We start from the raw sequence: 14,260 nt of genomic DNA on the forward strand, positions 1-14,260 counted from the left end.
CTCTAGTTGGGGGAACAGCAGCATACCTGCCGGGAATGGGAGAAGAGGAGCTCTTTTTCCCTATGACCTGGATCGTGCAGTGGGGCTTGGGGCTTTCTTTCACCTCCACAGGGGGAAGCCAGCACGGGTGCTGCAGCCTTGCCTTTTCCCGGTTGTGTAGGAGGAAATTCTGGTAATCTACAACATGGGTATGCTATTTTGGAAAAGTAAAAACAACAACCTGGACTCCATCTAGGCTGCCCTTGTCATCTTCCCGTGAGGGTGTTTTCCCGCTCTTAGCACTTTCTCCCTCTTTTGACATTTTGGGAGGGAAGCTAGATAGACACGTGACCTTGGTTCTGCCCAGCAACGGCAGCTTATTTAAGGACTGCCTCTTTGGTTCTAAGGGGCTTCCCTTCTGAGTGGCAGAGTCCAGATCTACTTAGAAGTGTACGCCAGCACCACACAGACAGGTTTTGATTGCGGGAGGGTGAACTTACCTGCACACAAGGGGTATGCTACTAGCTGATGACATACACACAGCCATGATGGCATAGGGAGGAGAGTGGGCTGACAATCGCTGGAGCAAATCGGACACAGCCTGATTGTCCTTTACCCTGTGTTACCATCCAGAGATGGGATCTGGAGCTGTCTTACCAGTCTGAGGGTTCTCAAGCTGCAGGATATGGTAGTGATTTCATAATCCTCCACTTCCTTACCTGGGTCCTGTCCTGGGGAAGGGAACTCACCTGAGTTGCAGTCAGTGCACGTGTAACTCCCACACCTAGACTATGTCTACACTGGCGGGTTGTTGCGCCAGAAATATGCAAATGAGGCTAAGTGTGGAATATTGCCGAGCCTCATTTGCATAACTAATGAGCTGCCATTTTTGTGGAAGAGGCTCTTGCACCAGAAGGAGCTGTCTACACTGCCCCTTCTTGCGCAAGAAAAACCCTCTTGCACAATGCCGCTACGCTGATTATTTTCAGGAATAAAATAATAGGCTAGGCGCCAGCTAGCTTTTAGCTCAGCGGGTAGAGGCACCTATACTCTGCTTCAGAGGTCCCAGATTCAAATCTGCATGGTGGTGATTACACGCAGCCTTTTGTTACTTACTTTTAGTTATGGTGGTCCATGTTCTTTACCTTTAGGTTTACCTTTCATTTACTTTATTTGAACTGTTAAATAAATGCCCTGTTTGTTAGCACTCACATTCTATCCAGTTTTATTTCTCCTAGGGGGCTGAGACAAAACCCAATGATAGAAGTGGGTAGGAAGACGTTCCTTTAGACTGGTTTGCTTTTCAGCCAGGCATACCAGTCAACAATTCGAACACCAGCATTGGCTTCCCATTGAACCAGGGGGTGGGATGAAAGAAAACCCAGAGCCTCGCTGCGCGATCCGGCTCATGGGAAAGAAGTGCTGCCTGCATGCGGCTCTTCCCCCAGCCGGGAGAGGCAGAGGGGCAGCACTTCTTCTCCACAAGCTGGATTGCCTACCAAGACTCCAGGCTTTCTCTTCCCCCCTCAGGGGGAAGCTGATGATGGTGCTCCAAGTGTGCAGAGGGGAGGGCAGGGGAAGGCGGGAGGGTGAGGCTGCAGCACCCTCGAAGCTGCCCTTTGTGTGGCATCTCAGGTGGCTGGGGTGTGCTCAAGCCATGGACCCAAGAACTGCCATGAACAGTTGGTTTCAGCTGCGGCAGCTGCCACAACCTGACAGCCAGTGGTTTGTGGACCAGCACTGGTCCGTGGTCTGGCGGTTGGGAACCACTGATCTAGATGGTCAAACACTTGTCTCACCCTAGTTTGTGATTTGCTCTGGATCTTAAGCAGGAGATAGATGTTTGGACATGTAAAGGAAGAAGACTGTGTAGATGCTCAGAAACAGAAATTTAGACACTGAGAAAGCTTTTAATCTGACATTTTATGCTCTTGAGTTTAGGTGCTTATAGGGTTCAGAGAGAATTTTGTGGATAGCAGGGGAGCCAAAACTGGGTGCCTAAGTTTGTTTTTTGTGGATTCCACTGCAATTGTCTGAGGCCTGCTTGCAAATTAATTGGTGTTCGAAGAGAAGAAATATTTTCATAGAAACCTACCATGCTGACCACAATTGTGCTCCAAATTCCAGCAGGTTTCTAACAGTCTCTCAATACAGTTTGGAACTGAGTGTGAACAGACCATATTTCAGTCACATATGGATTAGCACTGCCAACCCAAAATGTTCAAAAATCTTGTCAGCTTCCCCCCCCCCCCAACAAATCGTGAGATGGTCTTAGAAATCCTTAGACTCTAAAACAATAAAAAGCTGGGTTGACTTCTGGTTTCTGAGGTTTCACAGTACACCTGGTTCATGTTTTCAAGTTCTTCTTTGCAACTATGAGTGAAGATGCTATTCTTTTTTTTAAATGAAAGCTGAAATTATCCTGGAATCTCTTGAACCTTTAAGAACCCTCCTCCCCCACAGTTGTGAATTTGTGCTAGAGTAACAAGAGTTGCTGGCAATAAGTCTCAGAGGGGTAGCTATGCTAGTCTATATCTACAAAAATGAGGAGTCCTATGGCACCTTAAAGACTAAGGCTACGTCTACACTACAGGCTTTTTGCGCAAGACCAACTGTTCTTGCGCAAAACCTTGCAGAGCATCTACACTGCACATGCATTCTTTCACAAGTAAATTTACAGTACAGCATCAGAAAACAGGGCTTTTTCCAGAAGAGTTATTCCTCTCCCCACGAGAGCTCTTCCACAAGAAGGCAGTATAGACGGGCAATGGCCATCAGAGCTTTCTTGTGCAAAAGTGTCCATACTGCCATGAATGCTCTTGTGCAAAAGCACATGGCAGCGTGGACACACTCTTGTGGAAGATTTTTTTGCTCAAGAACCCTTCCTCAAAAGAGCTCTTGCGCAAGAAACCGCCAGTGTAGATGTAGCCTAACAGATTTATTTGGCTATAAACTTCCCTGGGAAAAAACCACTTCCTCAAATTGCAAGAGTCGCCAATAGCGGCCAATAACTGGTTGACATAAGTTCAAAAATATTTACAGGGCCAAATAAGATCAGGGCCTTAAGGTAGGCTGAAAAGAAGGGACCCTATAGGAGTAAGAAGGAAATAAATTGATGCAACACCGGACCCCAGCTGGACAGAGGATGCGGGGCTCACTGGGAGGCACTGACTGCAGCGGGCAGGGTTAACACGGGGCTGCCGGGAGAGGTGCCACCAGCAGGGCGAGGAGTAAAGGGCACGTGCAAGGAAGCAGCGGCCCGTGTACGGCTCTGCGCTTGCGCAGCTCGGCGCAGCCAGGGCGAGAGCAAGCCAGAGCGCTGGGTGAGACGGCCTTGCGCAGGGGGGAGGGGCGGCAGCAGCAGCAGCGGACGGAAGGCACCAGAGACCGGAAACAAAGGAGCGGCGCTCTGGGCCGCTGGCGCTGCGTGTCGATGGTGCTGGAGGACCTGAGCGCTAGCTGCGGGCTGGGGCGGCGGCAGGATGCGGGCCCTCGGGTCAGTGCGCGGGCCGGGCAGGGACACAGCACGAGCAGTGCAGGGACACAGCCCGCTCGCGGGGCTCGGCAGGGCTTCCGGGCGCGGCCTGTCGCGGGGAGGGGAGGTTGGTTCCCCCCGGGGCGGGGCGGCGGAGTCGCGGTGCTGCCTGAGGAGCCGCCGCTCCCTGCCCCGGTGCCCGTAGCGCTGCTGCGCGGGGGCGGCGGGCGGGGCTGCAGTCGGGTAACGGGGCGTTGCGGCAGTTAGCACGGGGCTGCAGGGCGCCTCCGCCCCATCCCTGCGCTGCCCTCACTTAGCCTGGCGCTGTGGCCGTTTGAACCACGCAGACCCGATTGTTGCATCGTGATCGGGCAAGCTACACAGCAGGGCTGCCCAGCGCCGGGTCAGGCCGCCTACATATTACATTAGCTGCTTTGTAAATAGCACGTGAAATTATTAAGATTGAAAAATGCGTTTTTTCGCCGTTAATGCTGCTTGCTTTTTTGTTTTGTTTTTTTGTTTTTTTGCATTTCACTCAGCTTAGACAATGAAAGTGGAAGAGTTAGTTGTTTGTCACTTCCCGTTTTTAACGTCATTTTCCAGTTCTGAACCTGAGTTGAAAACACTGGAGAGGAATGTTTAAATCCAAGCCAGCTGTTCTAACTGAAATGCAACTAAACCAAGCAGGCAGATTTTGAATCCTTTTCTAGTAATTCATGTCGCTACATTCTACTCTAACTTATACCCTGTGCAACTCTGTAGATGCCAGAGGGTGGTACAGAGTGTCTCCGAGGCCAGAGTATTATCTTAAATATTGTTTGTTTTTTCTCCTAAAATACTTGCCATTGCACTTTAAAATCTTGTAGGAATGTGGACCGAGTTAAGCAACAGGTCACCTGGGGATTGTGCTAAAAGACATGTCTATTGGAGTCAAAGGCAATCTGTGGTATAGGATGTTTCCACCATTAACACTAGGGTAATTCCCAGTGCAATAGTCTCCAAACTTTTTACAACTCACTCTCTTTCCCCCCTTTGCATCTGTGTTCACGCTTCCCTGGGAGCCATGGGCCACAGCTGTGGCTGGGTGTTGAGGCTAGAGCTGCAGCCTGAGGAGCCCGGGGCTGAGCTTTGGGCTGCAACTAGGGATGTATGCTTATATCAGGTAGTCGAGTAGTAACTCAACTAGTCGCTCCCCCCGCCCTTGCTGCCTCTATCAGAGAGGGGCAGCAAGGCAGGGGAGCAGGAGCTGGTGCTCGGGGAGCCAGCTTAAAAGCCAGCACTGTGTCCGCAGGGGAGCATGGGAGGTAGAGACATAGTGGGGAGGTCCAGCTGTGAGCCGGGAATCAGCTGATTCCTGTCTAGTTCCCAGTCCCAGACACTGTGCCTCTGCCTTTTAAATGTATTAAAAGCCTCCAGGGCAGAGGCAGCAGGAGGGGGTGGAACTGGCTTGCGCCCAGTCCCCCTGCTACGCCTCTCCCTTTTAAATGTATTAAGAGCCTGGCACCAGGCTCTTAATACATTTAAAAGGCAGAGCTGCAGCAGGGTTAACTCCTGGAGCCAAGAACTAACTTTGCTGCTGCTTTTCAGTTTCCCCCCCTTATTCAGTAATTGAGTAGTCGATGGAAATTCAATTAAATGCAATTTAACATCCCTAGCTGCAGCTAGGACAAATTTGGTCCCAGCAGTGAGGCCAGGTGTGGAACTGTGGCTGGGCTGCGGATGGGGGCCAGGGTTTGGAATGGAGCTGTGGTCAGGGACTGAGGCTGTGGGCTGAGTTGAGGTCATAGCCAGGACTGGGATGCTGCAACTGGTCCATGGTTGGGGCTGGCAGCTGGGTCAGTGACTGAATGCAGAGCTGCTGGCAGGATCTGGGGCCCTGGCTAGGGGTGGGCTGGAGAAGAGCTGGTGGCAGAGCAGAACTGGGTGGTACTCCCTGCCTACTGTGCCCCCCTCCAAGAATGTTTCTCTCTTCCCCCCCCCTAGGAAGGCTAGCTCCACAGTTTGGAAACCATTTAAATATTTTTACTGTCCTGTTAGTTAAATCAGGCAGGTGCAGGGGCTCCAGTGCTGTGGAGATAGATGATATTTATATATCAGAGGGGTAGCCATCTTAGTCTGAATCTGCAAAAGTGGCAAGGAGTCCTGTGGCACCTTATAGACTAACTGAAGTGTAGGAGCATAAGCCATGCATCTGACAAAGTGGGTCTTTGCCCACGAAAGCTTATGCTCCTACACTTTAGTTAGTCTATAAGGTGCCACAGGACTCCTCGCCGCTTTTGCAGATGTTTATATAGACAGCCCTGCCCACCTGGCTGAGAACCCATCTGTTTTTGAAGTGAACCCCATAGCATTTTCTGCAGGTGGTTGAGGGACAGGCAAACTCTGTTTCTTGACAGGACAATATGAGGGATTGCTGTGAGAACTGTAGCATGTATAGGGACTATTCGCCTATTGAGATTAATATGGGGAACATGTAAGTATAAATAATTTATTTGATCAGCTTATTAGAAAAAGCAGTGTTGCCTTGTGATCACACTATGGAACATGATGTCAGGTCTCAAAAAAAATCTAGCAACTTTGGTGCTGACTCACTGTGTAACCTTAAGGAAGTCACTTAAGCCCAGGTCCTCAAAGGTATTTAGAGTCCTAACTTCAATTGATTTCAGCAATGAGTATCCACCCTAATGTTAAGCAACTTGTGCTCAGTGAGACTATCTGACCTGAAATGACATCACTTTTTCACTAGGAATATCAATGTCTCCTTTGTTGTTTGTGTTGCTTTTCCAAATTAAAATCTGTCTTACTGCAATAAAACAAAACCTTTATTCCACTGAATTTTACATTTTCCCTATTAATGTTACATTAAATTATTTAAACTCATGTTCACTTAGTAAAAATATTAACTACTTCCAGGAATCTCAATACTTCAGAAGTGTTGCTATACAGGCAGTCCCCGGGTTACGTACAAGATAGAGACTGTAGGTTTGTTCTTAAGTTGAATCTGTATGTAAGTCGGAACTGGCGTCAGCTGCTGCTGAAACTGATCAGTTTCAACCGCGGCTGAATCTGGATGCCAGTTCTGACTTACATACAGATTCAACTTAAGAAACCTTGGCGTCCCCAAGTCAGCTGCTGCTGAAACTGATCAGCGGCTGATTCCAGGAAGCCTGGGGCAGAGCAACTCTGCCCCGGGCTTCTTGTAGTCAGCTGCTGGTCAGTTTCAGCAGTGGCTGACTTAGGGACGCCTGGGGCAGAGCAGCTGGGGTGCTGCTGGGTTGCTCCAGTAGCGCGGCTCCTCGGCGCTACTGAAGCAACCCGGCAGCATCCCAGCTGCTCTGCCCCAGGCGTCCTGATTCTGCCGCTGCTGAAACTGACCAGCAGCGGCAGAATCAGGACGCCTGGGGCAGAGCAGCTGGGATGCTGCCGGGTTGGTCCGGAGCAGCGCTGCAGGACCAACCCGGCAGCCCCCAGCTGCTCTACCCCAGGGGTAGGCAAGAAAAGCCTGGTCTGCTGGGGGGGGAGCACTAGCTGCACCCCCCCAGCAGACCAGGGAGACGGGGGTGGTGGAACCGCCCAAGTCCTCCACGGCTTTGCTCCGTCTCCCTGGTCTGCTGATCTGGGAGACGCAGAGCAAAGCCACAGAGCACGCAGGCAGCGGGACAGTCCAGGCGTGCCTGGGCTGTCCCGCTGCGGGCGTGCTCTGTGGCTTTGCTCCCCGTCTCCCTGCAGACCAGGGAGACGGGGAGCAAAGCCGCTGAGCATGCCCGCAGGGGGACAGCCCAAGCGCGCCCGGCTATAAACTCCCTGGTCTGCAGGGAGACGGGGAGCAAAGCCTTGGAGCATGCCCGTAGCGGGACAGCCCAGGCGCGCCGCAGCTGTCCCACTGCGGGCGTGCTCCCAGGCTTTGCTCCCCATCTCCCTGGTCTGCTGGTCGGGAGACGGGGAGCAAAGCTGCGGAGCACGCCCGCATGGGGACAACTCAAGCGCGCCCGGGCTGTCCCGCTGCGGGCGTGCTCCAAGGCTTTGCTCCCCGTCTCCCTGCAGACCAGGGAGACGGGGAGCAGCTTTTCTCACCCCGGAGGACGGGGGCGGCGGATGGACCGTGGCGCATCTGGGCGTCCCGCCGCTCCCGTCCTCCAGGGCGAGAAAAACCCTGTTCGTAACTGCGGATCCGACATAAGTCGGATCCGCGTAACTCGGGGACTGCCTGTATTTATATTTTATAAATGAATACATTGAGGCACAGAGATGTTAAGGCTCAGATCCACCAAGGTATCTAGGCTCCTAACTTCCAGCTGCAATCTCTCTGTCAATCAAGCCCCTTTAAGGTGCCTTAGATGGCCACCTAACCTCATTAAGCACTTCTGCAAATATTGGCCATTGTTTATAAGTTTAATTGACAGCTTCTTTCATCACAATGTTAGGAAGAATTCAGCAGTTTCTTCTGTGGGAAAACAACTTTTGGCTTTACTACCCTCCCCGCCTTCAAAATATTTTCACCATACAAGTAATGAAAACTTGATCACTTTTATTAATTCCCTGAAAATGTCAATTTGTAGTTCAGCATACTCTATATATAATATGTTAAAACTCTTATGTTGTTTGCTTCTGAAAAAAACCTTATATGAAAATGATGAAATGAGTCTCTCAAATAGTGTATGCCTTCCTCATTTGTTTTCACTGCATTCATTTTGAATGATACTTAATTTCTTTCTTGTATACAGATGGTGTACTGTAAGGAAGTCTCCTTTTCTGGCAAGAGCACTGACATCCATGACTAATGGCTTCCAATCTCTTGCAGACATGTCTGAAGGTAATGTAACTGGTTGAATTTTGAAAGATCATGTAATCAAGGGGTTTTATTCTTTCTTTTTACCGTTGAGTGAAAAGCACTGTCCTGTCCTTATCCATTACTAAGTTAACTAGTTTAATGTTTTAATAATACAATGTTAGGACAATATATTACTACTTCAATCAAGCATAAGACATAAAGTAGATATAATGACATTATTCTGCTCTAAGTTCGCCTACTTGTACTCCAGAGCAGTGTTTTTGGCATCTGGTCCATTTTGGTGTAAGTCTTGCATTGTTTTGCCTCCCTTTGTTAAACACATTCTTTATGCCTTATTTTGTAAATTTGTGCAAGCACAAATGATTAAAACTACCTAGTCTGTGAATATTCAATTCTAAACATGTTTTCTAATAGAGTTTTAGCAGAATAATAAAAAAGTGGTACTTTCTTAGCTATCTTTTTTTTTTATCCATTGCTTTCATGTGTTCATTATTTCTTTCAACTGTTATATTATTACATATCTGCTTCTTATGGTCTTGGCGTTTCTAGCTAGTTTTGTCCAATCAATTTTTATCCTCCCTAATTTGTCTTGCCTGCTTGTCTACAAAATTACACATTGTTTGTTTCATTTTGTCTAGTTATTGACACAGATCAAGAACCCACTGTAGTTAGGATGTAAACCAGCTTTCTGATTTCTTGACAACCTTTGAAAGCTGTGTCAACAACACACAAAGCAGAAAAGTTCCCATTTTACAGTGTCTACATTAGATATGTAATATCTATTTCTCTAACAGTATTATTTAGTGTAATTCATATTATTTAAGACTTAATTTCTGAGTTCCTTTTTTTTTTAAAATTCTTGTTGGTGTGTTGAGCTAATGGTTAACTGTGTACATTCAGCATAGAAACACAGGTTCAGGATATACGTGTGTTCCTTTTTTCCTGGAAAAGCAGAAAGCTCATATCCATTTTATAGACAGGCACCTTTCCTTTTTCCCTGAGGATGCATTCTTTATAGAGGCTTACTGTAAGGTGGTGACATGGACAATGGTGACGGATGGGTGAGAAGAGGGAGAGCAAAGTGAGGAATAGAATACAAATATCTACCGAACAGCTGCCAGGCTTTTATAAATTTAAAAATTATATATGAAAATCCTTCAATCAGATCTGAACTATGGATTATGAGAATTCACACCAGTATTATTTTATATTAATCAGTCATCTAATAAATATGAAACATGCCGCATTCATGTTTTAATTTTAAAACTAAAGTAAATGCAAAGAATAAGTACGATTAGGCAGCCCAACAAATAATTTTAAAAGCAACTAACAAAAAAGACACAAACGGACAGCATTTTTTAAGTACATCAGAAGCAGGAGGCCTGTCAAACAATCAGTGGGACCACTGGATGATTGAGGTGCTGGACGAATGCTCAAAGAACACAAGGTCATTGTGGAAAAGCTAAAGACTTCAGACCATGTTCCTTGGGGCTGCTCACGTGTGTCAGTTAAACATGTATACATATTTGTAGGATCAGGGCCATCTATTGCAAGCTCTTTTGGGTGGAAAGGGACTATTGTCATTATTGGTGCTTAACAAAAATTAATACAGCAGCATGCTTTCTTGTTAGCAGCATAACTGATACATTAATTTGAAGTGTACAGTGGCAGCAAGTAATGTACACCAACTTTTAGTAGAAATGTAAAATGCATAGCAGTATATCTTTTGACTGTATGGGAAGAAAAGCACTAACTTAGCTGAGTTTGACATACAGACATGTTAACTGAAAACTATGTACAGTAAAACTCCATTAGTCCAGCATCCAATGCTCCGGGACTCCTGATGGTCCGGCACCATCAGGAACCCGGAAGTGCTGGGGCAGCCGGACAGGCTTCCCCCATTCAGCTGCTGCTGAAACTGACCAGCAGCTGAATCGGGGAAGCTGGGAGCAGAGCAGCTGGGGTGCTGCCGGGTTGGTCCGGTAGCGCTGCCCCTCGGGGCTGCGGGACCAACCCGGCAGCACCCCAGCTGCTCTTGGGGACGCCTGGGGCAGAGCAGCTGGAGTGCCGCCGGGTTGGTCCCGCAGCGCCAAAGGACGGCGCTGCGGGACCAACCGGGCAGGACCCCAGCTGCTCTGCCCCAGGGCTCCCCGATTCAGCCGCTGCTGAAACAGATCAGCGGCTGATTCCAGGAAGCCCCGGGGCAGAGCTGCTCTTCCCCGGGCTTCCTGGAATCAGCCGCTGATCTGTTTCAGCAGCGGCTGAATCGGGGAGCCCTGGGGCAGAGCAGCTGGGGTCCTGCCCGGTTGGTCCCGCAGCGCCGTCCTTTGGCGCTGCGGGACCAACCCGGCGGCACTCCAGCTGCTCTGCCCCAGGCGTCCCCAAGAGCAGCTGGGGTGCTGCCGGGTTGGTCCCGCAGCCCCGCGGGGCAGCGCTACGGGTCCAACCGGGCAGTACCCCAGATGCTCTGTCCCAGGCGTCCCCAAGAGCAGCTGGAGTGCTGCTGGGTTGGTGCCGTAACGCTCAATTGCAGGCATCCCTGATTCAGCTGCTGCTGAAACTGACCACCAGCGGCTGAATCAGGGACTCCTGGGGCAGAGCCTGACTATTGTAATGGGGGACTATGAGGGGTCTGGGGTGGCATCCCCTCCTACCCCACTCCAGACCCCTCATAGCCTCCGCCCCCCCCCTTTCTGATAGTCCGGCATATCTGATAATCCGGCACCCCCTGGGTCCTAAAGGTGCCGGATTATCGGAAGTTTACTGTAACTGAATGAAGACAAGTTGGATACTAATGTGCAAAGTGGAATTTGAAGGGGAAAAATAACCAGACTACTCATGATTAGAAGTATACTCTTTTTTTTTCTTGATTTATTGTGGTACTGATTTTCTAACTTGTTTTTTCCACTCCCTAGGACACTTACCCATTCATGTGAATAATGGTGTGTAGTGGTAATCAGCATGCATTTTAATGTTTATATAACTGCTTCAAGCCTTTCTTGCTACTATTCACTTTATTGAGGATCTGTGACCAACAAAATAATTTTCTTTATTTACTTTCACAAGTAATCCATCTTGTTGTTATAACTATGACATATGAATGGTTCCAGTTTTATTGGTAGAAATATTTTCACAGGACACATATACGCTATGCTGATTGATAGAAGAGCATGCTAGATAACTTGTATTTTTTAAAAAAAATCTGCTGTTACTAATACAAAAATATGTATTTTAAGGCACAAATCTTGTGGTTCTTATACATGTAAATTTCTCATAGGCAAAATTCTTATTTAAGTCCAAGTAGGAACTACAGGATTTGGCCCTAACGGTACAAACAGATGAATGCTCAGGAAAGCCCTCGTAACACATTTTTCCAACATAAGTGCCTGAAGTCATGTTCTGATATTCATATTTAAGAATGTAAGGAGCCTTACTTTTTCAAAAGTTTTGAGTGTCCATATCTTCCAGGAATTGTAACCAATTAATACTCTTGAAGATTCAGACTGTTTATTTAGGACCCTAAATATGGATTTTGAAGCCTAACTTTAGGGACTCAGTTATGAAAATATTTGAATTGGTAGTTGAAGCAATGTTGATAACTTAAAGAGATTCTACTTACAAACTTTTGTCTGCTTTTCATTAAAAACTTAAGCCAAAAGCCTAAAGTTTAACTTACAAAACCTCATTTGATATCAGAATAAAAACTTTGAATTCAGATGTTCTGAGTACCTGCAACTCCTACTTAAATCAATAACAAGGTCTGCTTAAAAATGATGGCCCAGTATTGCCTTTTGTTTGGGGTATCTTACTATGTAACGTATTTAAAACTAATCGCAAGCTTACTCTAATTTTTAATAGAAATTAGATTTCGGTGCCTTCAGAAAATCCTGTTAACAGCCTTGGCCTCTAATTATCTCTCATTCTCTAGCATAGTGTGGCCATGTCAACACATTCTGGGGGCACTTTTTTAGTGAGTTTAGTGAAGACCCACTAAATCAACAGCACAGTGCGCTCCTGTTCATTCCTGTACTTGATGGGAGAATGTTTCCTGTTGATGCACTGTGGTGTAGACACCAAAATAAGTCGATCTAAGCTATGTCAACTCTTGCTATATTATTCATGTAGCAGGATTAGCATACTTTAGGATGACTTACCACAATAGTGTAGACAAGGCCTGTTTCTCAACCTTTTTGATTCGAGAGACTGGCTTGCTGTTTTCCTAAACTTTCTGGCCTTGTCTACACTAAAGGTTACTTAATTCTAATTTACAGTGCTCTGAGGTGTGACTAATCTACACTCTGGAACAATGTAAGATATCTCGACCTAAGCACCAGTGTAGACAGCACTATGTTGATGGGAGAGTTCTTCTGTTGACATATCTATGGCCTCTTGTGGAGTCTAGTGTTCTTAATCTGACAGGAGAGTTCTCTTCTGTTGGTTTAAAGCATCTCCACCACAAGCACTACAGTGTCATACCTGCATTGGTGCAGCTATTCTGCTGTAAGAGCAGTGTTGTAGATGTAGCCTATGCCAGGGATATCTTAGGAAGTAGCACTGGTCCTTGGACCAGTTGCTGGGAGACACTGTCAAGTGTTAGCAGTGCAGATAGAAAGCTATTTTCAGTACTCTACTCCAAAGAGCCCTTTTCCTGTGTGTTGTGCAAAAGGTTCGATACACACTGAAACATTGGAGTTGGTTTTCCTTGCTGCCAGCTGTCTCTGAGACTACTTTAAATTTCCATTTCTTCAAACTGAAGAAATCTGTATCTTGCTATTATCCCTTGTTGAGCCACCTCAGCTTTCAATTTTGTTGCTGCTTACTGTTGTCTCTTGACCTAAGGAATGCATAGTATTTCAATTTATGCTATACAGCTTTAGTGATTTTTTTTTTTTAAGTTAAAAAGCCTTTTCAGGTTTGAGTGAACACTGTTACAAAGAAACGCTAATGAGGGCTTTGAAACTGAAGTCACTTTATTAATATGCTATAGAATGTTGTGATCTTACTTTGTGACAAACGTTGTAATTGCTTTAAGGAATGATTTACTAATATTTTCTGTTCCTAAGAGATTAGAGTGTGTAATATAACAAAACAGTCAATCAAGTACAAACGTTTACGTAACATTATTTCTAATTACTTGAAAACTGTTAAATGAAGATGGGAATAGGTAAATAATAGAATTTGTTTGGTGAATGAATTATAAAATATTATTTGGTTTTAAACCTGAACATTGGAATGGATTTGGTTTGTCCACATTTTGATAATATTCATTATGCATATTTATCTTTTACATTTTATGTAATCAGAAATAAAGTGCTAAGCCTCCTAACGTGCAAACACTTGGGCATTTTAAATCTGAATAGTTGCACAAAAGTGAATGGGACTACTTGCATGTGTAAATCTTTGCAAGATTGGGGCTTAAGTCATTAATAGCCAGGGCTCGACAAATTCTGGAAAACCCTACTCGCCAGACAAAAAAAGGGACTCGCCACCCTCCGCCCCCAAAAAGTGTTTTTTATAGCATAAATTCCTAATAAGAATAAGAACAGTAATTACTAATAAGTTATTAATAAATGTCACCCAAGTTATTAAATATCTTATAAACCTCTACTTTTTCCCTCTGCTGCCATGTCTCCTCCCCTTGCTCCATCATCTCCCCTGGTGCCTGCTGCCCCCCAACCCCTCACCCTCCCCTGCTGTCCTGACTCAGCCTTCCTGAGACCCACCCCCTCCACCAGCCCTTCTCTCCCCCCTGTGCCCACGCCTCCAGTAGCCCCACTCTGATCATGTGAGCCACCCCTCCTCATCCCCTCTTCTAACACCTTCTTTTACACATCTGCTCTGCCTCTCTTCTCTGGAGCTGGTCCTTCCCCTGCAGGTGTCTGCCCTTCTGCTTCACCCCCTGAACCCTCTGGCACTTGCACCCTCCTGGTGCCTCCCCCTTCCCTTACCCCTGCCCCCTTTGCTCTCTTTTTCCCTGATGCCCACCCCCTCACCACCCTCTGCCCCTGTTTCCC

The 14,260-nt window shown here is 46.8% G+C and overlaps 1 protein-coding gene across 4 annotated transcripts in view; it reads left to right on the forward strand.

Annotated features, from left to right (window-relative positions):
* Nucleotides 1-3,317: 3,317 nt before the first annotated feature.
* The window catches only part of ACOT9 (acyl-CoA thioesterase 9), a 37,166-nt gene continuing 26,223 nt past the window's right edge, over nt 3,318-14,260 (forward strand). The window contains exons 1-3 of one of the 4 annotated variants that reach the window (XM_075913313.1): nt 3,318-3,475; nt 8,179-8,267; nt 11,162-11,188. In XM_075913313.1, the coding sequence (XP_075769428.1) occupies nt 3,462-3,475; nt 8,179-8,267; nt 11,162-11,188 (130 nt within the window). In that variant the 5' untranslated portion in view covers nt 3,318-3,461. The remainder of the gene's footprint in view (nt 3,476-8,178; nt 8,268-11,161; nt 11,189-14,260) is intronic. The other 3 variants (XM_075913310.1, XM_075913311.1, XM_075913312.1) reach the window with 3 other exon arrangements.

Source organism: Pelodiscus sinensis, chromosome 1 (genome assembly GCF_049634645.1).
Source record: "Pelodiscus sinensis isolate JC-2024 chromosome 1, ASM4963464v1, whole genome shotgun sequence".
Lineage (NCBI taxonomy): Eukaryota > Metazoa > Chordata > Testudines > Trionychidae > Pelodiscus > Pelodiscus sinensis.